General features: G+C 39.2%; 2 protein-coding genes across 5 annotated transcripts; both read left to right on the top strand.

Moving 5' to 3' along the window:
- The first annotated feature begins 2274 nt into the window (after positions 1–2274).
- Positions 2275–17642, top strand: LOC139981462 (uncharacterized). The gene is made up of 11 exons (XM_071993867.1): positions 2275–2411; positions 5029–5447; positions 6068–6117; positions 9446–9647; positions 9959–10580; positions 11090–11188; positions 11825–11982; positions 12257–12375; positions 13255–13371; positions 13821–13926; positions 14593–17642. Exons 2-11 carry the CDS (start codon positions 5045–5047, stop codon positions 14832–14834), a joined length of 2118 nt encoding a protein of 705 aa, XP_071849968.1. The 5' UTR covers positions 2275–2411; positions 5029–5044; the 3' UTR covers positions 14835–17642.
- A 728-nt stretch (positions 17643–18370) lies between these two features.
- Positions 18371–24146, top strand: LOC139981460 (sedoheptulokinase-like). 4 transcript variants are annotated; one of them, XM_071993864.1, is made up of 4 exons: positions 18371–18749; positions 20635–21269; positions 21813–21988; positions 23317–24146. In XM_071993864.1, exons 2-4 carry the CDS (start codon positions 20647–20649, stop codon positions 23916–23918), a joined length of 1401 nt encoding a protein of 466 aa, XP_071849965.1. In that variant the 5' UTR covers positions 18371–18749; positions 20635–20646; the 3' UTR covers positions 23919–24146. The 4 variants fall into 4 exon arrangements, with proteins under 4 accessions (XP_071849965.1, XP_071849964.1, XP_071849966.1 ...); XM_071993863.1 differs by having other exon boundaries at positions 18376–18749; positions 20631–21269; XM_071993865.1 differs by lacking the exon at positions 18371–18749 and adding an exon at positions 18779–19003 and having other exon boundaries at positions 20631–21269.
- Positions 24147–24292: the final 146 nt, after the last annotated feature.

Raw genomic sequence — 24292 nt, 5'->3', positions numbered from 1 at the left:
GGCTCTGTGACTAAACTGAGAGGATGAACATTTCTAGTTGCCAGAGGAATGCTTGTGGTTGCAATTGTGATATTGCAGAGGAAATTGCATCCAACTTTCACAAAAATCCATCACAAAAAGAGTTTCCAGAGCACTTAAACAACCATAGATAAATGTAATACCACACTTAAGTTGTGAAATTTTAACCCTAAATTTATATAGCTTTTTTAATACTACTGATAAGTTACCAAGTGCTGTAAACTGGTCATATATACCAAAAGATTGAGTGATTTGCAAACCCTGAAACTGGCATGTTGTATGATATGCTGCAGATTTCCTGTAAACAAGGCTCTACTTGATTCATAAATAAGTAATCGACCACATCGTGTGTCAACCTGAAAGAAATAGACATAATTTTTATAGAATTCCTAAATACAAACTGTAAATGATGACATCCTAGGCTGCTAGCACAGATACATGTATGGTGAACAAAATTACCACCTTGATGGTTATCTATTACATGTTAATACAACTAGGAAGCTAATTGTATTTTGCCAATTTTGAGCTGTCTACATAAACTTAATAGTTCAATCTTTTGTCAAGCAATCCCACTTGCCTCAAACACAAGACTGCACGGTTTAAAGTTGGTAAAGGATGGCTAAGCCAAAGGCTGTCATACAGTCCCAGTGCTATGAGGGGCTTTCACACCACCCAGTTACTTCAAAAAGGTACTGTAGAAAGATGAATAACAGATGGATAACAGCTAGATAGATTTACAGAGTGAAGATTCTGAGTCACAATAGTTCAAGTGACATAGCTTGTTTGAGCTAAAAGTAACATTCCAATATGGGGGAGTCTTTCGAATATCCAGTTGCTCAGACTTACACCAGTATTTTACATACACTGTGCTTGATCTCCATTAACCAGGTGCCACTCCATTAAATATGGAATAACAACATTTTGCTCCAGAGTCTCCGTTCATACAATACCATGATGGCAACTTCCATAGACCAGTCATGGAACCATGCAAAATATTTTGTGTGTCTTTGAGTGCAGCTTAACTTTCCTTTCCAGTGTTTTTTGGTTGTGCTTCTATACTGCTTGTACTATCTTTTTTATCAGCATGTTAACGATCATTGACATCTTCTGCCAGGGTGTGTTGTCAGGAAACCATCTTTTGAAATTAAGGCCAGACTGGATAGTCATGCTTTTGAATGACATATCAAGTTCTCTTGGATCTCATGCTGATCACCTGTCACAATTTTATTAAAATAGCTCAACACCTTGTCCAAACAAGGATCTCAATCACTGCAGTTTATAAAGTCATTACAAACTACGGGCTTCCAATTTCATCCACAAAAGTCCATGAAATACGTACAGTATAGCCTAGTGCTGAAGAACATGTGGAGTGAGTACTTGATAATAATATTATATTTTTCAAAATTGCAGACAATACACTGCACATTGTTATACAGTGTACAAAGGACAAACAATGGGGCATTAGACATATTGTGAATCGCCTTTGGGAAAGCATGACACCCCTCCCCTTGGATCCACCAGTACAAAGCTAAGTATTGATCCTAGGCCCTAGGGTACTAATAATTATTAAAATACCAGAGTGAATTGCCGTGCATGACACTGGCAGTACAGTTTGCAGGCCTAAGTAAGGCTAACACAGTTACATTCCTAAAATACAGTTACGCCTAGTAGTAGTAGTACTAGTAGTAACTACTGTACAGTAGTTAATACTATGCCTACTACTAGTTATAGGTAGGCTATATCGAAATTCGGACTTCTCCATCACTTCCAAAGCGCCCGAATCGACCGCTCGCCATTTCTCTATTTCTATGCTCCTTCACCTTGACTATACACGCTTGAAGTCGGGCTGGAAGTCGCCATTCTTCCCGTATACGCTTTGCACTTTGTTTACATCTATGGGCGCAGACATCTTGATTTGGGGTGCTTGGCAGCGATTGGCTGAAACCCCAAACCTTCTTTAAGATCTATTTTGATTGGTGCTAACATACTGTGACACCGTCACCCTCTTACAACAGAACAAGAAATGTTTGGCGTCTTTTTGGGTGATTCAAGATGGCCGCAAACCCACTTCCGGTAGCTTCACAGGGAATAGACCAACTAGCGCTCAGAAGCGGTGAGCCGCCAATCCAGTTAGTGTACAGATCAGTGGACTATCCATGCTGGCCATATGATACTGGCACAGCAGCTGTTTGGGGCAGTCCGCCCTCTATTCTTTTATCCACCTTACAATCGCGATTCATTTGACTAGGCGTTCTAAGATCTAGCATATATATTATGCCTTTATTTGGTCACTTAAATTCATCAAGTAGCGCTCGAAATCCCGTCGGCATCGACTGCTGAAGGTTGAAGCCCATATTCTAACTTTCATCGGGCCTAAACTTGTTTCGCATTCGGTAAGTCTGTAATTAATGTATTTATTGTAGCTTTTTCCCTTTTTAAAAATGGATTGTAAGTTTATTCGCGTTGAGATGTCTTTGATTGAAAGAGATGTAGGCTAGCGGCATAAGGGTTCCTCTTTCGTAGCGTTGATTTGTGTGTTGTTTTTTGCTATACTTCAGTGTGCAGCGTAATTCGCAGAGTAAGACTTAACGAGTACGAGGATAGCTCAACAGCATCAATGCATAGGCCTTTGGTTAGTAGTACTAGCAGCCTATAGTTTGTACATGTATAAGCCTAGCCTATACTTACTACGGACCAAGCCCGCTCACAAATATCATCAATAGTTTCTTCTAAGTTCTAGGCCTAGCGCCTGGAGTAACTTTGTTGTGATACAAACAGTGCTCTGCTCAGTCTTATGTTTAGAAGCTTCTAACAAATGAAGAATCAAATGTTGTGAAAGGCCAAATTCCTTTTACAAAGTAACAGCTCTCAAACAATCTCAAGGGCCTAATGAGTAATGTATTATTATTAATAATTAAAATTCATCCCTAGGTTATATGTCCCCCTTCCCTTTAGGCTAGGCTTAGACCTAAAATTTGGAGCAGCACTCTAGGCCCACAGTAGCAGAATGGATTTGGAATAGGCCTAAACTAATTAAATGTTGAATTGATTGTAATACTTATTCCCAATTATCAATATCTTGTAAACAAATTTGCAAAATGCCAGGGAATCCAAATGCAGTGTTTTGATTCATCATAAATAAGAGGTTAAATGTAAAAAACAGTTGTTTTCCCACTCCCGGGAGTATTTACACATTGCACTGTGATCGGGACTTGTCAATACCTGGATCGGGTTACCAGGATTCACTTGACTACCGGGATCCCGCACCACACTAATTAAATATGGTTAATTTTCAGCTGTACACAGAAATATGTTAGATTGGCATTGCCTCCCAGCAATTGTTTGGTTATCTTTTATGTTCATCCTGCATATAATCTTTTCATCATTGTAGGGCCATAATGAATAGAAACCTACAAAATATTAAGATGGTTTAATTGCAAGTTATTAAGAAAGTGTACTACATCCAGCTTATTCTGGTGTTAAGTATCTGAGGAATGTCAGGGTTTTGTCTAAAACAAACGTCTCAGACAAAGCACATGTTCTTTTTCATTAATTTGAGCAGGGTTGGCATTTTCCCGGGAAAAACCTGTTTTTCCCACTAAGCGGTAAAAACCAGGTAAAAACCGGGAAAAACTGGTAAATACCGGTAAACACCGCCTCCGTCTCGAAAACTAGTATTAATTGTCCGTAAAATGCAGGGTCATCAGTAGGCACGATATTGTTTCATGACAGGCATATTTTATTGAATATGGGAGTTTCTTAGCTTCATTTTGAGCTGTTTTATCACATTCTTATTCTACTTTTTGTGGAAAAAAGAGTATTTTTCGTATTGCACATGTATAGTTATTCTGTCACGATCTCTTTAGCAGTATGCATTGCCTATTGCCCAAACCATTATAGGTCTACACTGGGACATTCACCCCTCCTAAATTCTTCAGGCCTATTATGTGGCATGAACAGCGGAGGATAGAACGAAGTGGCGAACCATGGCATCCAAAGCCTCAAAGGGACAAGGAACCATATAATAATATAATATTATATGCTCAGACAGTTCATTCCATTAATACAGTAGGCAACAGTCTATTGAGGTGAACTTCAATCCAGGGGGCTCAATAGAAACTGCTTTGAAACTTTGTAAGGCACATGGGCCCAATTAAAGTATTAAACGCAAAATGGCCCTATGGATTCACACAACCAAACTGTTTACCTTGATGCAAACATGGTCCAATTATTATACAACTTCATGCATGAGTGATTAAACACTTTGAGGTGGACAGGTGAGGTGATACTGGGCACTTCCTGTGTATAGGCTAACTGAAGAGGTAGGAGTATCAACAACACAAGTAACTGTTCCAATTGTTACTTATTCTCAAATTAGTTGATGTCACAACAGTCACTTAGTACAGTGCCAATAAGCAATATGAGCATAGTACAGTGCCTAGTGCGAAGTGTGAACAGAGTACAATTTATCGCAGACATGAAGTGATCAATCTTGGATGTGAATCATCATTTGGATCTGAGCGGACTAATGTGGCATGTATAATATGACGAACCAAAGCCCTAGGAGGCACCAACAGTTTGATACGAGTCCATTCTCTAGATAATGGAATTATGCATCTCGATAGGAAAATAAAGTTGGTTGATTTGAGCATCCAATATATTATTTATTTGAATTATTTATAATAGTCTAATCGGTAAACTCACAAGTTATAGATCATAGCTGTTCTTTGGATGTAACCCAACCCCCTACCATAAGATGCCATTTTCTTGTAGATTCTATGCTCCTCCACAAGTTCCACATGAGTTTTTAGGAATTCTATATAATTTTGAGGTTTTTCCCGGTTTTTCCCAGTTTTTCCCACTTATAGGTGGGAAAAACCTCCCGGTAAAAACCGGTAAAAAACTTCTTTTTACCGGGGCGGTAAAAACCGGCCAACCCTGAATTTGAGGCAAAACCTTGCATTGCTAGTATAACCTGTCGTTACTTATGTCAACCCTTTTTTCTTACAGTCTAACGTCATCAAAGATGGAATTGTCGGATGATCAGAGTCGACACGAAGACGAGTTGTCGTCTGAGAGTAACGGTGATGCAGAAGAAAAGGAAACAAAGGCCTCCAAAACAATAATAGATGAACAAAACAAAGATGATGATGATGATGATGATGATGATGGCAAGAAGGAGAATGAAGCAGAAAACTCACCGGATAACAAAATGGATAACGATCATTCTGAGCTGCCACCACCTCCACCTCCAAGGGAGGAGAGTAGATCACGTTCTGCATCAAAAGAGAAACATTCCAAATCCAAAAAGTCTGCCTCCCGTTCACGTTCACGTTCTCGATCTCATTCGCCATTAAGGAGGACAAAGTCCAGAAAGAGGAGGAGTAGAACCAGGTCCAGATCACCATCTCTAGAGAAAAGGGTCAAAGGTCGGTAGATCTTTCGCTTCGTCCTCCAACAGTTAAATGAGAGGTTTTTAGGTTTTAATAGATTCGAGCAATTTGAATTGCTTGGTGAAAGTCCTCAACCAAATTAACAGTTTTCTCTGGTGACAATTAATGTTAAACTTGTATCGAAGAGAAAAACATTCTACACTGCTAGTTGAAAACCCCATCTCAGTATCTTGCTCCTAACAACAGATATGGTTGATTAGATACATATAACTAATCCTTGCTGGCTTTTCAGCTGATGACATCATCCATTCTGCTGTTGCCAGATTCCTATATGTCTACAAAATAAATCACAAAATTTGAGAAATTCACATCTTTCCCGACACAAAATGCTATGAGGATGTGAATTTGGCCCTAAGGTTACAGAAAATTTTCAGCAAATTACTAAAGCAATCAACTTCAGCCCCTCCCCCGCCCCTCCCTCCCCCAGAATATCCTTTTCGTCTTGGAATTGAGCAGGTTGAACTGCTGATGGAAGCCTTCAACCATTAAAGAGACAAAGTCTGTAAACAAATCAAATGTTAGATAAAGATGTTTGGTGTATAATGACAGTTTTATGAAGCCTGGTCAGTAGTTTTCAGTTCCCTTTGTTTCTGCAGAAAAAAGGAAAAGAAGTTACCGATCCAGGAAGAGCCGGAGCCAGTCAAAGGTAATGCATGCTTGTGTGGGTAGGGAAAATTTCATAACAAAGATAAGCTTTTGCTCGCGCCACAAGACGTTCGATTCATAAAGTGTTCAGTGACAAACAAACTCACACTGTTGGTTTTCAAATATGTGTACATGCCTGCTAGTGGTATACTGTAATTGCTGTTGACCATGCAGCCAACAGGACCTTTGCTTAAGCTTGTTCTTGGGTCAGAAGTGTGAACGTATTGCAAATAGATTTGTTCTCAGGAGACATGATAGTACAGCAAAACCATATTCACAAATGAAAATTTATGACATGCTAAAAGCCTTACTGGCATGTATATATATATATATATGTATATAATGTATATACATACGTACATGCATTTGTCATTTTGAATATGGCTTCTGTGTTTTCCTGTATCAATTCTTTGTGTGTGTTCACTGCTGACAAAGTGTTGGTTTACAAGCCTTCGATCCCAACAGCAAGCATTGTGAGCTTCCTGAACTACAAGTTAGTCAATTGTGACTGTCCCATATGTTGTTGCCAATACAAGAATTTCAACTTAATGCAGCTGTGAGTACTTGCTGTCCTAGATAATTATAGAGAAAATTTATTCACCTACAAAGAAGGAGACATTGCAAAAATGGGATACGTGACACACAAGAGAAAAAAGATGCATAAACTCTAACTTGGTTCATGTCATCAGGATTGTGATACTTCCAAGAAAGTGTAAACCTTGTGAGATTCCAAGGAATGATTATATCGGTTATTCGATTGATAGACAGTGCATGAGGTGAAATCAAAGTTGGCTTCAGGACATGGTCCAACAGGATATTGAATTGTGTAGGTTGGGCAGGTACTGCCAGCGTAGGTTTCCTGTGAGAGAGAGGTGTAGGCGACTGTTGTAATTTTGTCATATTCATGAAACTCGAAATGTTAATACAGACACGACGACTGTGAAAGCAATCCCAAATAACTTTTCCGTCCCTCGTTTAGCCTTGAACTTTCTTGATCTTAACATACTTTGCTGTAAAAAATGTATTCTTCAGCTTTGTTGTGTGGGGCAAACTTCCAAAGTGCCTCATGCCTGTTACATCACCACCAAGACACATGTAGAAACAGGAGGCGGCTGAAGCAAGCACGTAATTGGCTCGAGCTCAGGTGATTATCTCTCCACTCCAATGTAAGTTATTTCCTGTCGGCTGAAACAACTGTACCGTAGTGATATCATGCGGAACTTACTACTATCATTTTGACAAATGCAAGGTTATACAAGAAGGCTGTTGAACCGAGAAGAAGTTTATAAATCATCCCCCAACCCCCCCTCCCCGCCCCTTTCCCTCTTAACTTTGGAGTCCTTTGACCATTTCTTGTGGCCTAATAGTGTCATGGTATTCTCTGGGGATGACCCATCCCCTTATGTTTTCATTATCCCCAAAACAGTTCCCTTTTTAGAACTGTTCAGTCCCACTTTCCAGGTAGCTTTTTCCAAGGCTTTTTGGTTTTGTAAGAATCACCATGTTGGTGTTATATTGACCCATCCCTTTGGGATTTTGGGGAGAACAAAGGATATTTTTTGATCACAACATTATTCTGCTGGTAGAGATGTACAGTGAACGGCACATGTTTTCGGTACTGTTAATATATAACTCACAGCTACCATAGGAATGTTGCCACCAATTGAATCTCATATTACACCATGCTACATTCGTTCATTCACTCATGTGCACCCTTCTTTTCTTTGCATTGTGCAGCCTCTACAGTTACACACAATACAGTTTTGGGAAACCTCGGGTTTAGATGTTAAACTGTGCAGGTTCCTATATCTGTTCCAATAGAAGCTGAAGATGGGCATGCAACAATCTCTCCTTGGCTCATCCAGCTGTTTCAATTAGAATAATTCCCAAGGCAAACAATCACATCATGATTAGAAGTTATCATTTCTATTGAAAAGCACCTAACAGAAATTGTGTCCTTAAAGTAATGTATCAGTGGATGCAGTAGGAAGCCTTGCTCACATGAAGTGCACATTTAATCCAGGCACTGAACTCTCTATTTAACAAGTTGGCTTTTAAAGTTTCAGAGGGAAAAAGGCAAATGCAGGAGTTTGTAAGCACCTTAGTGGTAATCAACTATAGGCCAGTATTATGATGTCAGATTCTGTAGACACCAGCATCAAGATGTCATTAGAAAAACTTTTCTTATGAAAATGGAGGAAGAAATTCAAGACAATGTTATATAAACAGGTGGTCTAGCAGTTGTCATGAAGGTAGCATAATCAAGGGGGGAATAACTCTGTCTTGTGTTGTGAGTTACGAGGCAACCCTGGTACACTAATTTTCATAGCAAAACTTGTAGATAGGTATTGTGCTAAGTAGAGAGAGGGTTGTTTGATCAGACCGTGACAGTTTTATAAAGCGACACATTGTTTGGCTAATGTCATTGAGAAAAACAAAATCTCTGACTCCTTTCTCTTCTTCTCCACCCCCCACAACCCCACCCCCACCCCACCCGCATCCAATCCATTTAAAGAGATGTTGGTAATTTTTTCATGGCATAGGTGACAGAATTTACAAATTTGGGATGGATTAATGTGCCTTCTTTTTTTTTTGTTTAGTTAGGTGGTTACTTTGACCCACGCCTGGAATATTTGATTTAGTTCTCTTTTATCTAGTAAAGGATGACTTTGGGCACAAAGTTCTTTTTGATATGTTAAAAAACCATCACAAATCACTGTAATCAGTCCTGGTTATATGTCTAATCAATGAAAGTGACTGAACTACATAGACTAATACACAGGTCATTAGGTCAGTTCCTCAGATACAACAAAACCTCATTGGTAAAGATGTCCCCTGTAATGACATGTTTACAGTGTGTTATAATTAATTATTATTAATTATTCACAGACTAATGGTGTTAAATATCATCCAAGCATGCTCTGTTGATAACATGAATTAATAGAACGTGTTTTGGTTGAGTAAAGTAGAAATTTATAAGACAATGAATTATTATGAACGAAATAGGCCTACACTGAGGAGCTGATGATGTCATCAATTAAACCTTAAAGGAGCATTCCAGGGATTAAGCATCTTTAAAGGTGGAATATATTACAAAACCTGATTAGCTACAGAAACATTGAAAGAACTCAAGTTTTTCTTGGACTATAATTTATCAAGACTAAGCACTTCTGCTGCCTGAAGTCATCTTTAAGAAAGCTGAACTATTTGTTGAACCCTTTCTCTAATAAATACCTTTCCCTTCTTCTGATTATTTTTCTTTCCACGCATTAAAAGGAACCTTTTCTAGGAATATCCGTCCTATTTTTCTCCCCATTTCACCTCTGCAGAGTAAAGAAGACCGAAGGAGGGCCTCTAAAAGTCCAGTCAGACGAAGACGGAGCCGGTCAAAGTCGCCGAGCAAACGGAAGAGGAGCCGGTCCAGAAGCAAAGGAAGGAGGAGCAGGCGTCGCTCAAGAAGCCGAGATGGAGCAGACGAGAGTCGATCCAGGAGCCCCAAGAAGAGAGAACGTAAATCCTCTGTCAGTCCTGGTACGGTGAACCTTTATTCTCATATTTAAATTTAACTTCATTAAGTAATGAATAATTACTTTTCAAAACAAACTAATATTACGTTCCAACTAGTTGAGGTTCTTCTTGAAGAAAAATAGAAGAATTTATGAAAAGCTTGGAATTTTAGTATGGTGAATGGGGTTATTGATTTTATGAAGGAGGTGCATGGGCGATAATGTTTTCGTTTCAACATCGCATGGCATGGTTCTTACAGCTTGTGTTAAAATAGCCGAGTAGAAGGTTTTCCATTCTCTCACTTTCCAATTGGCCTTTACTTTTTCAAATATCAGATACACGGAAATCAAAGAGCTCAAGCGAGAAAAATGGGAAGAAATCGAAAAGCCCAAGTAAGGATGAAAAAGATGAAAACGACGAGGAGAGCGGTAAAGAAAGAAGTAGATCAAAGAGTCCACAAGAGAGGAGCAGAAGCCCAAAAGAGGCGGAGGAAAATGGAGAGCAGGAGGAGCAGAAAGAGGACAAAGATAAGGATGTGTCCAAGGATGGAGAAGATGACAAAGGCGGAGAGAAAGAAGACCAAGTTGACGTGAAGAAGTCATCGAAACGAAGGAAGGGTTCCAGATCTAGATCACGCTCTAGGTCAAGGTCCAAGGAAAGGAAACGGAAGGGTTCCAGATCTAAATCACGCTCTAGGTCTAGGTCCAAGGGTAGGAAGAGTAGAAAGCGACGCAGCAGGTCAAGGTCCAGGTCTAGGTCACGTTCCAAGGAGAGGAGGAGACATAGGAGTCGGTCTAGGTCAAAGAGGAGGGGAAGGAGGAGGAGGAGCATATCCAGGTCGAGGAGTCCTAAATGGAGCAGATCAAGGTCGAGGAGTCCTAGGAGGAGGAGGATGAGGAGCAGATCGCGTAGCCCAAGGAGGAGGAGATCCAGGTCACGAGATAGGAGACGCAGAAGGTAAGGTGTCTGTTTGGCTCTGGATTATATGTTAAATTCATAACAATGTCTAAGATGTCAAAATATATATATTTATTTATCAGGGCAAGTTTTAACCCTGGGGGTTATGCACCCCCGATATATATATGATATATTTAAGAAGTTGCCTGACCTGTAGCTTCACTCCTGGTTCAACCTTACTTGAAAATACTCTTTGCTTCGAAAACCAAATTTATTCTGCTCTCACATAAATGAAAGCTTTGTAATGTAACTTCTGTCAATGTGTGATAAGGTAACATTCACAGTAAACCAACAGTGAGATCAGGCTACATGACTACTCAACAGAACCCAACTGGTCCCGTACCTTTTAAATTCTGAAATGGAAAGACTGGTGCTATTGATATAATCCCTCTGATTATTAAGAGAGTAAAGAAAAGTATTCAAGAAAGAAGAACTTTAGGAGATGGTACAACAGAATAAGTAATGTAGGTAGCCATTACTAAATAATAGTGTTTATGATTTTGGTGTAGGTCTCCCCGAAGAAGGTCGAGGTCCCGAACAAGGTCTCCTAAAAGGAGAAGGAAGAGTCGCACCAAGTCAAAATCTCTCAGCCGGTCACCTGGCAAAAGGTCAGTCGGGGTGATGTTTTCTTTTACCGTTATAAGAAGGGCTGCTTTCATGTGAGATGAACAATAAATCAAACGGCCACACGGGGAATAAAATTTAGTATTCAAGTATCTTATATAGCAATTGTCAAGTCTCTGAAGTCTTCTGTGGTTTTAGTGTACACAACTGATGTACATCTCAGCATTAGTATATATATAGCAACTGGCCCATTTGGCTATGGGACGCAGGATAAATTATAATTCCCTGTTACAGATAACTAGATCAAGACTTGTAGTACAAATATTAAAACAGCATGAGTACAACTACAATCAAAATTCCCCTTGGAGTACAAGGCTATGGAAGTGTGAGAATGAGTACTTAAATTTAAATTAGTGTTTATAATATATATAGCATTCATACATATAGTATCTATAACATCTATAATATCTAACATTATTACCGTCCAGACACTTTGGTATTTACTTTACCCCTCTATCCTACATAAAAGCACTCTTCTCAACCAAGCCTTCAAAAGTAGATAGCAGTTGTTTGTAAGTCTTTGGGTATGATAACCCACATACAGAGAAGGGAATGGACAGTTCTGAAAAGAGACAACTGTCTTTTACAGCTGTTGATGTTATAAGTCATGTCTGTTACAGGTCAGGAAGTTATAAGTTTGGGTTTGATTCAGCGATGGACTCTCAGGAGAGGCTCGCGAGAAGGCTGGAGAGGGCCAAGAAATTGATGCAAGAGAAAGAGAAGAGGCAGAAAGAGGAGAAGAAGTCCGATGATGATACCCTGACCGCCACTCAGAAAGGTATGCATTAAATATCAGCGTTAAAGTTGAAATCAGAAAGGTATGCATTAATTATCGGTGTTAAAGTTGAAATTCTATTCCAAAGTCTTGACTGCCACTCAGAAGGTATGCATCAAATATCAGCATAAAAGTTGAAATTCAATTCCAAAGTTGGAAGTGTATCATTTTGAAGCAATAAACAGACACAAATTTGTCTGTACTCTCATAGGTTGATTTCCCTCATGATCGTCTGCGTGGGTAATAAATGTCTCAATGTGTGTGTTTTGTCCTACAGAGGTTGCAGTCATCGCAGCCCAGCTACACGCTGCATCTAATCCTGTTGAGGTGGCGTCAGCTGTACAGGTTAACGTACAGGCTGCTGCAACAGCAGCTGCTGCAGCCATGCAAGCTAAGGTAGGCATTCATGAAGTAAAACAACCCTTTATAGAGAGGGGTCACCCCTACGTAACCCCTCTGTAATGAAACACAATGAAGTATGAGGCCGTATCTTAAACTTGAATCGGTAGTTTGAAATTTGGAAGACTGGACTACCATTAAACATTCGCAACCTGCAGTTTATCTTGTTATTTCCATCCATTGTAGATAATTGCCATATATCCCAAGCTTGCTTTGAACTTTACTTTGCTTAGCAATCACTACTTTGCATAGCTCTCCAGGTTCAGATTTACTGGCATCATTCTAGAAGGAAAGATAAGTGTTTTTCCTACTATGTCAGCTGCTGTGATAGGAAGGGTTTGAATTTTGTAGACTTTGATGCTTTTTATTAGGAAAGGCATGAAGCTTCTTGTTTATTTATTAGTTTCAGGACATGCTTATTCATTATTTTCAGGGCATTTTTATTCATTAGTTTCAGAGCGTGTTTATTCATTAGTTTCAGGGCGTGTTTATTCATTAGTTTCAGGGCGTGTTTATTTATAAGTTTCAGGACATGTTTATTCATAAGTTTCAGGGCATGTTTATTCATAAGTTTCAGAGTATGTTTATTCATAAGTTTCAAAGTATGTTTATTCATAAGTTTCAGAGCATGTTTATTCATTAGTTTCAGAGCATGTATATTCATAAGTTTCAGAGCATGTTTATTCATTAGTTTCAGAGCATGTATATTCATTAGTAACTGTAAACATTTGCTGACCATGTTATATGTGGTACGTGCAAGTAAGTTTTTGATGATTTGATGCACATATATTCTGCCTGATTTAATATGTTAATGTAGCCACTAGCCAGGATCATGTCAGGTAACTAACTCGTCGATTCTTCCTTTGTCTTTTGTAGGTGTTGGCTCAGACTGGCATAGCAGTACCCAGCTACTACAACCCCTTAGCCATCAACCCAATGCAATACGCTGAACAGATTAAAAAGAGGAAAATGCTGTGGTCAAAGAAAGAAGAGGTCAGATACATCTTCATATACAATTGGGTTTTTTTATTGGATGAAAATGTTGAGAATCCGATCAGAATCAGAATTTATCCCACTTCGCCCTTTATAATGCTTTCTTTGAAATATGCAGAAGTTGTGTTTACATTGGAAGTGATGAACCTAATAATCAATTAAAATGCACTGTTTTTTTGTTTTTTTCGGGGGGGGGGCGGGGGTGTGGCTGTTGTTGGGGAGGGAGGACCTAGCTAGAACTTTGACAGCTATTTGGAAAAAAGTACTGTCAGCTTAAAAAGAAGTATGTTATAATTAAAAGGGAAAAAAGTTCTTTGCTTTTTTTCTTAACTGAAACTAGACAAAGATTAATTCAATTGACACAACAGTTACTCTTCAACAAGTCTTTTTAATAGCATTCGCAGATTATAATATATAATATTATTATTATCACTTTAATTTATCCATAGGTGGAAGTTCCAGCAGCAAGCAGCAACAAATGGGAGAGCACTACATTTGAGAGTGGATCCACACAAGAAAAGTTCCGCAGGCTGATGGGCATAAAAGGAGAAGTTGGTAAGCATTGTTTGGTGCTATTTGCCATTTACTTGGAACAAAAACAGTACTCCATAATTATCACAATTGTCACCTGTTGTATGTGTAGTGTGTATGATGAGATTTGTGTAAAAATAGTGCTGCAGTATTTTTCCAGGTCTCTGATTTGTGTAGAGTTTATGCCTCAAACATACATTAGAGATAATGATATTCCTCATCCCCCCCACCCCCTCAAAGGTCAAAAGGGATATATTTATATCTCCTACATCTGCAGCTGAGATGGGGAAAAAATTGAAAATATAAACTTGTCTTTCAGACATTGTATGACACTGTAGGCAACCTTCTACAAGTAGCATTTCCAATCTTGCAATGGTATCTCTTGGCCATAGCAACTTTATTGCCTGCAAACCGGGCGATCTAACACATGAATCCATTTTTAGCTCACCATCCTTGCACTTTACAAGACTTTGGAGTTTCCTCTTTAAAGAACTCCCATTGAAATATATTCAATTGCAATTAGATTAATTTGTAGATAATCTTTTATATCAAATAATAGACGATATAGGAAGACGAGATAATAATCTGAGGTGATCAGCTTGCAAAGTTCTCTTCGAAGCAGGAATCTCCTTCGTTAAAACATGACCCTTGTGTTATTAAAATGTTGCCGTCTCTTTATTGTATCATCAGGTGAGGATGAACTGACTGCCCAACAACAGATAGAGCAGAAGAATCTGATGGAGAAGTTAGACCATGCATACCAGACAGCCCGTCTCCAGACCCACACCCAGAGGGGTGTAGGTCTGGGATTCTCATCACAAGTGGTACAACCAGTGTCCTCACCACCAGCAGCAGCAGAGCAGCCACCGACAACCACCACCCCCACCCCAACCCCCATCCCCACCACCACAACAACCACCACTACCACATAGCGATGGAATCGCAAAATTTTTATCCAGTGAACACAAAGCTGAGGACAGATTAATTGGCTGTGTCATACTGGTATCTTGACTTGGGTTTTCACACACTGTTAGCAATAAGTGTTAAAATTGGAGTTCACAGAGAAGTCAGGAATTGGATTGCTATCTAGTGTTATTAGTAGAATGAAATCACTTGTTGACACTTGTTTAGAACAGAAATTGTAAAAAGGAAGCTATTCAGAGAGAAAAGAAGAATATACAAAGCATAATTGACAAACCAAGTCGTAGTTCGGTTGGGACAGTAAGTCAATTATACTAACAAAGAAATGCTCAGAGATAGCAACGAAGAATGGCTAGTCATCAAATCCAAGACTGTGACAGAATCAACTTAATGGACAGATAACTGTATTAAGCAAACTATCAAACTAAGAGACGACCAGAATGTGTGGAGGTGAATGGATTGCTTTATCTGTCAGTATTCAGGAAAGAAGAATGAGAAAGTTGATTCATTGCAGAGGAGATGGGAATGTCATACCTGAATTCATTTTCCTCTTCATTAGTGTGTCATGTACATATTTCATCTTTGGTAAAACTTTTTAGGAATTTTTCAAACAATTTGATTTTTGATTTTTTTTGGTTCCATTTTCAGTTGCCACTAAAGGCCCGGTCACACTACAGCGATATTTTATCGAAATACGGTCCGATTTTTCCGATTTTAGGCCGAAGAGTGAGGTTTGTGGTAGTGAATGTAATGAATGCAGTAGAATATTCGAATACCTACTTCAAATCTGAGGGGTTCTAGAACTGACTACATTCTGAAGTGACGTCACATCGAAAAACGATAAAAATCGGAAGAGAAATCGGATAGCTAACCGATAAAAGGAAACGGAGTCAATATCAAAAGTTAGGAGAGGGCTATTCCACATCGGAATGGCTCAACAGATAGCAATCAGGTCCTTTATCACTGTGGCTAGAAGACCCGAACGAAAAACTGTCTGTTTCGATTCCTCTGGGAAAATCGGATAGTATTCCGATAAAATATCGGTATAGTGTGACCGGGCCTTAATGCATTGGTATAGCCATTGGGGAGTGGTCAAGGAATCTGGCTCATCGCAACACTATTTGTCTTGCCCGCCCCCCAAAAAATTCATGACCAGTGGTCAGGGAGTAATTATTATTCAGTCACGCATCCCAAAATGTGTTCCAATTGATCAAACAGCTGTACAAATCCAAAGATGTATAATGGTATTTTTAAGCAGGAATCATAATATTCTGTACAAGACAGAAGTCAGAGCTTTCAAAGGAGCTACACAAAATTTGAACACTGATTTTTTTCCCTTGTAGTGTTTGCTATTGTTAAATGAGCTCCAAATAGCCCTGAATGAGAGAGAGAGGTATTCTCTTCTCGAGGTTTATAAGTACATCGGTGCATTGTACAATCACAAGTAATTCCGTAGAGTGATGTGATGAAGAAGCAGACTTAATACAATATCAGGAAATCATAAATAAATCAGAAATTAAATGAAATAATAGAAGACTTCAACTTCAAAAGTTGCCAAGTTTTATTGCAGTCCTTTCTGCTAGCTATGCGATGGTTGTCAAACATATCTATGATGAAAATAGAGAGAAATGGTGGCATCTCATTCAGATTACGATTTTCAATTTAACATTCTTAAGTCAGTAGGGTGGATAGGCCAATATTCTGGACTGAAATTTGAGACATGCTTTGGTTTGGGGATTTTTTGGGCAGAGCACATCAAAATAATTTTCTTTTAAGGATGTCTGTACATTTAAATTCTAGACAGCATTTTCTTTTTCTGAAAGTAACAGTGGACCTTTCCTGTCTACTGGTAACTTCTGTCTACTTCCTGTCTACTGGTAAGTCTAGAAGTTACAACATTTATCTTCTCCTGGATCTAATAAGTATTGCACATAACAATCCTTAAGTGGTTGGCCGATTTGTGGTCTCCGGGAGTTTGGGTTCAAAGGTTAACCGGACCTTACTTTTGGGTTCTTTGTGGAAAAGCATATCATGATGCTTGTGTTTCCACAGGAGTGCAGATATATTTGGCAAAGCTGTCTTTAATGATTGCTGAGAACTGTTTACTTTATTTTATATGTTGCTATCATTATTGCAGAGGTTAACGTTCATTTAGGTGATCCTAGGTTGTTAATTTGGAAAGGTTTCTTAAAATTACCAGTGTACCACAGCATCTTTTGTTATTCACCAAAATTGCAAATGGTAGTTGACTGATGGTGGATACATTAAAGCACTCTGAAATCGCAAGGTCAAATGTTTGTTGAGGTCAATTCATCATGATTTCATCATGTCACCGATTGTAAGATCCTCTTCATCGTAGCAATGGAATAGTGATTATCATTTGTTATTGATCATTGCCGTATTTTCCATAGCTTGAAATATGTATATTGAACTTGAAGGTTATTTGAGTTTTGCAACATTCATGTTCATTTGAATGGACTCCCTTACTACTGATGCATGGTTCTGTTATTGAAAGAAAAAGAGATCACCTGTGATGAAAGATTGTGACACTGAAAGCACTTCAATTCTATCACATATGCCGATTGTTTCCTGATTGTTGATTGGTCCTTTTCACTGAGTTTGATATCATTTTTCTTTAATAAGCGCTATAGATCGTTACTCTTCCAGAGTTGCGGTTAGCGCTATATATATGTATCAATAATAGTATAGTCATTTCATTTACAAGCCTTGTGTCAGATATAAGTTGTAAATGCTACTGTTGGAGTTTCCTAAATTAATGATGATGAAACTATTAAATGTCATTCTAAATGATTCATTTACCCAGTTTTCTTTGTTTTTTTTTATGGAAATCTACTGTTTGAAACCTGACATAAAAAGCGTCTTTATTTTTTATTTATGGTTGGCTGGAATGGGAATGGGGGGGGGGGGAGGGGGGTGAGCAGGGAGAGATGAAGAATAAATCTGAAAGGTGCAGATGAGAGTATCATAGATATAAAAAACAAAGTTGTCAAAAAGATAAAACACAGAAACAAGTCAAAGAAGAATTACCTAGTAAAATCCTTATTATCAAAACTAATAGCCACAAAGAAGCATTGAGTACGACCAGAGCCGACCCACAAGGACAGCAATTTGGCACGCATGTACCTTTTGTAGATCGAGTCCATGGATAGCAGACACTCCCCAATGATATTCCTGGCATGTGAAGATTCAGAACTACGAATCATAGTATACACTAGTGATTTTTCATAGCAAAGTTGGTATTCAACTTTACTTTGTTATAAATAATCCATCATCAATTATGTCATTCTGATATTGATAAGGATTGAGTATAAAGAATGTGATTTTCTTAAAAAAGGAGCTGAGTCATGTGATTTCCATAGTGCTTAATACCCCTGTTTATGATATGGGTCAATATAAAAAACCACAATAGATTGCAAAATTTAAGGCAGTTTGGTTTGATTTGCCAATTTGATTGGATGTCATAATTTGTTTCCTTTCTTTCAAGTACCAAAATATTAGATACACTAGTATTGGTTTCATATTTTGGAACCTTTTTTAACTTTTCTGGTGGAGAGTGGGAAGGATGAATGTTAGCTTTTTCTTCATGACTTTTCTCAGTCTCATTTGCTCTCTTTCATTTCAACCTTTTGCTCTCCCCATCTGCTGCTTAGTTTACAAAAACCTGCGTTAAGTGTTACTTCAGTCGCACAACGACGAAATGATTGAAAGCATTGCGTAACTTCCGCTATGACGAACAATACGACCTCCTAGCTTGATTGTGGAGAGATTGGTTCTGCGAATATACGAGGTTCACAAACTTCACATACATTACAGCTCAAATCCAGCCTACACATAAATCATTTAATAAACCTTCGAAGAGAAAGTTCTCGACGAAGACTGCAAACTTGAAACTGTTCCTCTGCGGTGTGAGTATCAATACAGTGAGATGACTGATGTGATTGGTTGAATAATATTAAAAGGGATCAAGTGAAGGCCTTAGGGGCATAGCCTAGGCTCGATGGAGCGGGCAATTTGTTTTCATCGACCTGCGGTGGCTTAACATTAGGGCAGAGATAGGACCTAGCCAAGAACTAGTTCATTTGGACCTATAATACTGTAGACTAGGCTAAATGACAGCATTGGAAATGAAATCGGCGCTTTGTGCGCTATTATATAGCAAGTAACTGCTTATGCCTTTAGTCCTATCTTAAGCGAAAAAAGTTATAATTTCCGACCCCAGGCTCAGCTACATTGAATCAACTGTAATGTAGGCTAATTGTTTTGTGCTATCCGTCAGCCCCAAGGGTGCCACCAATGTGGTGGTAAATTTATATCCTTGGTCTAAACTTCAGTAAGGTTCTTAGCCTAGGCTACATGCAATATATTAGGCCTAACAGTCAGACATAATTTATTGTAGGCCATGCCGAACCAACATTTTGACGATGCAATGCCACTGTCCAAATTCAGTCGCCGTCAGACATTGGATAGACAGTGACATTTTCAGCAACTTTCATACCATTCTACCCCAAAGGAAGAACAATCAGTCAGTCCTTTAAATTGGTAATATTTGTATGATGGACATTCGTTCCACATGTCCATACCTTTAAATGAATTGGCAAAGATTCACAATATAATATGATTTGTGCTGCCACCTCATGCAAGCCATGTTCGTCAACTACTTGACATAGGCATAAAGGCTCTTCAGGAAATCATACTTCCACAGTGGGTGTCAAAGACTCATGAATGAGAAACAGACCAGGTGAACTGGTACTGTATTATATGGCATGACATTTGTAAGCTGGTATGCAAGTCATAAAGATTTGAAGGCATTGGCTCCCCTCAATGTCAGTGCGTTCAAGAAGACAGGAATATTTCACTTAATCCTTGGAGGGACAATCAGTGGTTGGCCATATGCCATTTCCAGCACACAAAAATCCTCTTGAGGAACCTCAATAAATGTTAATATTTTTCATAAAATATGATGATCTCTCTGTTTGAAAGGCCTGCCAAACTCTCTTTAAAGCCATCTCCATGGTTTTCTTCAGTATAACATGAGTTTTGTCATGTTCTAATTCTCAAATTGTAAACAGTGCCATATGGTGTATGAAATTAGGACCAACTGCAATTCAAGAGTATACATAACTGTAATCTTCCAATTGGTGAATTCTTTGACATACTGTAAAAGTGTTGCCCAGAAGTGCACAATAATACCTTAATTGTACACAACATACATCACCAAAAGGTGAGCATACTTTGCCATCAAAGTGTCACTTTCAGACACTGAAGTGCTAAGATGAATAGGCTACTATCCTAGCCTGGGGTATTTCACATACAAATCCTTGGTTGCATATATATGTGCAGATAGGCCCACAGTATAGCTTTAAGCAAAAACACCTTGACGTTTCAAAGGGATGTTTGCAAAATGTCTATCGTTTGGAGGTGTTGATCATATTTTTCCTCTTTCCATTATGATCATGTGGCCTACTGTATGCTTGATTTATTAAATTTATCAAGCATCACAGTCATCACCATCCACATGGCATTTTTCTACCCTTTTTCTGTGATCTTTAAAACTACAATTAAATGCATGATCAGGTGTTATTTGTCGGTTGCTTTCTGTGAATGGAATCTGTGATTAAATCGGTAGCTCATATTGAATCAATTTATCCCTTATTGAAGTTCATTGTTACATGCAGTGAGCACTGATCTGTGCTGTTGACTGTTGACTTTCACTATCTAATAAAACTGATTTGTTTATTCTTTTCTTTTTCTTTATGATTTATTGTATGCATTTTTATTCTGGATAGGTAGCATGCTCACACCATGGCGACCAAAGACGAACCACTCCAGCTAGGTATCGATATTGGCACTTCCTCTGTGAAGCTCTCCCTCGTTGGTCCTGACTGTAAGGTCGTCCATGGCCCCATATCGTCACCATCGAACGCCGTCATGCCGAGTGTGTCAGCACCTCACGATGGATGTGAACAGAGCGTTTGGTTGATATTTCAAACCATCGAGGAATCCCTCAAGAGAATAGGCAGCAAACTTTTAAGCCGCGTCTCTAAGATCGGAGTGACCGGTCAGATGCACGGAGTCGTTTTGTGGAAGTCCAAAGCAGTGTCTCTCTGTGAGGGCGCCCTCCAATTACGATCGAGTGATGTGAGTCCTTTGTTCAACTGGCAGGATGGCCGATGTTCACCGGCTTTCCTAGCCACCCTCCCCCAACCAAACTCTCATCTTCGTCTAGCAACGGGACACGGTTGTGCCACCTTGTTTTGGTGGGTGAGGAACCACCCAGAGTATCTAGATCAATTTGATTATGCGGGGACTGTGATGGATTTCTTTGTGTCTGCACTCTGCGGTCTTGATCAGCCAGTCATGTCCGTCCAGAACGCTGCAAGTTGGGGTTACTTCAACTGCCAGTCAGGTACATGGAACACAGAAATGTAAGGATAAGATTATATCGCATTCTCATACATACGACAATAGATGACCACACAACATAGTAATTGTAACAGTAGCTGTGATGACAGAGTGCATTCACAAGTCATTTGTTGTTGTCCCAAGGTGTCTTTAGGACCTCACAACTTATTGTTTTGTCTTGCATTTAAGTAAGACATTTTTTTTAGACAGAACTTATAAGTAATACAATCCTGGTAGAGATATAAATATCTGTTCACTTTCTCAAGCTTTGCTTTGCAGTGCAAAACCTGACACAAGGCTATTGCCGAATGATATAACTAACCTTGAGAAGGTACCAGATGTGCTGTTGCCTGGAATTTGTTATACTACAATCTGTGGGATGTTCTCACAAAATGTGTATGTGCCTATAGCTGGTCTCATTCAGGATTTTTCAAAAATACACAAATGAATAATTTTGTTATTTAACAAAATTGTATTTTTGTCTTTGTGAGTTTCCTTGTTGGTTCAGTACTGCATGCTGATGTGAATTTAATTTGAAATGTTTTTTTTTTATGTTCCTTCACTAGTCTGTCCTCTGCTGGCTTTCCCACTCGTCTCCTACCAAAGATCCAGGAACCGGGAAGCCGGGCTGGGTCTATGCCGACCGCTTGGTTCGGCCTCACAACCGGAACCAAAGTAGGCGTTGCCATGGGAGACCTACCGTGTTCCGTCTATTCTGTGTTGGACACACCAACAGATGCAGGTAAGCCGAGTGAATCATAGAGAACATAAGCAACAGCTGAAATAGTTACTTTGTTTGTATGTGCAGGGTGTCATGTCCTATTTGCTGTTGTGTGTCATTTATGACATACAGACCTCAACAGTGGCGGTGCTAGGGGTATTGGTCAGGCGGGGCGAGAATGGTCTGTAGGGGCGCTTTCGACACTCTCTAAGCGGAGCACCACCACAGGTTGGCGCGGAGTGTACAGAATTTTTTTGAGTAAAGATACTCCCTAGATCGCCGGAAATGACCCTTTCCGGGCCTTGCTAATTTGCAGATAATGTGACAAATGTCAATAGGTAGATGAGAGCGGGTAAAAATAGTCAATAATCACGAATAAGTAAAAAGGGGTAGAAAGCTGAAAGGGCGCCAGCAGTCCATTTGAGTCCGTCAGGGGGGGGGGCATCCACCGCCCCTGACTGTATGGACGCTCCGCCACTGTATCTCAACAGTACAACAAGGCTTGTAACAATGCACATATTGCCATTTATGGTGTAGGATACCAAAGTCGCATAGCTTAGTCAAGGTCATGGCTAGCATCTGTATTTATCTAGTCTTGTACTCTGATGATCAGTAAGAGATCATTCAAGGGGTACAAAAAGTACTGTAATATTTTAGCAGTGCTAGATGTTTTGATGTTCTGTATTACACTGATTCTACATACTCATCCAGTATACCTGAACCATTGTGTACAAACTGTAATGTTAAAAGATTCCTCACACGGTGAAGTAATTCATAAATAACTTTGACACAATGAGATTACTTTTCTCAGCTAATATATTAAGCAGCTAACAGCTGCCGTCCATCGTTTTACTGAGTTTAACATAATGATATTATTAACAGTATAATATTAGTACCCTATTCACCATATGTACATAGTTTATCACTTGAGTCACAAGCTGATTGCTCAGCAGCAATGCTGTGAAGAGTTTCATCTCACTCAAGTGGTACATTCAGCCAAGTTACTTCTCACCCGAGTGGTGCATTCAGCTGGTATTTAGAGTGACCACGAACCAATTGACGACAGTAGTAACTTTAATACTGCTTTAATCCTTAGAGTTAATATACAAAATTATACTAGACTACTGCTGTTAGGTAGTTGTAGGCTAATTGCATATATATAGTTGTTATATAAAGATAACAACTTCCTTGAGGTTCTTAGCTCATGATGTGACCATGTTGTAACAAGCACAATGTTTTTCTGCTTCCATGCGCTTGGTTAATATTATTGAGACATGATGCTTAAATTTGTTTGGAGCTGTCCACAATATAACACATTTAAGTACATTTTACTGTTTCTTCTATTACAGTACTTAACATGGGGACCTCAGCCCAACTCGTGAGGAGTATGCCGGAGGGTTTCATTCCAGATGGACGCACCGACCCTTCATCGGTGGAATACTTTGTTTATTTTAACAAGAAGTATATCGCTGTGGCAGCAGCTCTCAACGGTGGTAACGTCCTCTCTACGTTTGTGGATATGCTTCTACGTTGGTGCTCTGGCTTAGGAAGCAACGGACCATCCGACAGGGACCAAGTGTTCACCAAACTGATCCATCTGGCCGGGGAGGTGGAAACGGACCTCGTCGCGGACCCGGTCTTGCTTGGAGAGAGACACAGGCAGAGTGACAGGGGGAGCATTTCAAATTTAAAACCGGGCAACACAGATCTGGGCGGTGTCTTTAGAGCTATTTGTCGTGGAATCATCACAAATATTGAATCCATGATGCCGAAGGAAGAACTGAGAAGGGCAGGAGTTGAAAGGATTGTGGGATGTGGAAGTACCCTGAGCCAAAATATGATTCTGAAGGAAGAATTAGAGAGGTGTTTTCAACTACCGGTGGTGTACAGAGATGAAATTGACGCATGCGTTGGGGCAGCTCTGTTTGTGCAATCAACTGATTGGTCGTAGGTCAGCGTGGTGTTCTATTCAAATTTGTTGTGTGTAATTGGTGCAATAGTTATGTTAATGAAATTCACATTACTTACAAATTGAGAGTTTTGACAGATGGGATATTATATTCTTCTGACTCGCATCGCCTTAAAGCAACAAAAATGTCAGCGAACACAATAAAACGTGTTAAATGTAACAAAATCACTCCATTAAATCATCTCAGTGCAATTTCTAATAAGTGCCAAATATTATATTTTCAGTTTAATAGAATTAGTTTGTGAACTTTATGGAGCATGATAATGCAACATCGAATTTTTGAAATTTTTATATGTTTGGCAATAGTGCACTCACAATAGCCTTCTTAAAATGAGATACGCAGATGTATGCAAATT

This window comes from Apostichopus japonicus, chromosome 15 (genome assembly GCF_037975245.1).
Source record: "Apostichopus japonicus isolate 1M-3 chromosome 15, ASM3797524v1, whole genome shotgun sequence".
NCBI lineage: Eukaryota > Metazoa > Echinodermata > Holothuroidea > Aspidochirotida > Stichopodidae > Apostichopus > Apostichopus japonicus.
The sequence above is the reverse complement of the archived record's forward strand: the minus strand, read 5'-3'. Positions and strand labels throughout refer to the sequence as shown.

What these genes read in the sequence shown, in the direction of transcription:
- LOC139981462 (XM_071993867.1), top strand. Translation starts at nt 5,045, where the DNA reads ATGGAATTGTCGGATGATCAGAGTCGACACGAAGACGAGTTGTCGTCT. An exon ending in TCTAGAGAAAAGGGTCAAAG is followed by an intron (nt 5,448 to 6,067) that starts GTCGGTAGATCT and finishes TTGTTTCTGCAG; the next exon opens with AAAAAAGGAAAAGAAGTTAC. An exon ending in GGGCATAAAAGGAGAAGTTG is followed by an intron (nt 13,927 to 14,592) that starts GTAAGCATTGTT and finishes TTGTATCATCAG; the next exon opens with GTGAGGATGAACTGACTGCC.
- LOC139981460 (XM_071993864.1), top strand. Translation starts at nt 20,647, where the DNA reads ATGGCGACCAAAGACGAACCACTCCAGCTAGGTATCGATATTGGCACT. An exon ending in GGTACATGGAACACAGAAAT is followed by an intron (nt 21,270 to 21,812) that starts GTAAGGATAAGA and finishes TTCCTTCACTAG; the next exon opens with TCTGTCCTCTGCTGGCTTTC. An exon ending in GGACACACCAACAGATGCAG is followed by an intron (nt 21,989 to 23,316) that starts GTAAGCCGAGTG and finishes CTTCTATTACAG; the next exon opens with TACTTAACATGGGGACCTCA.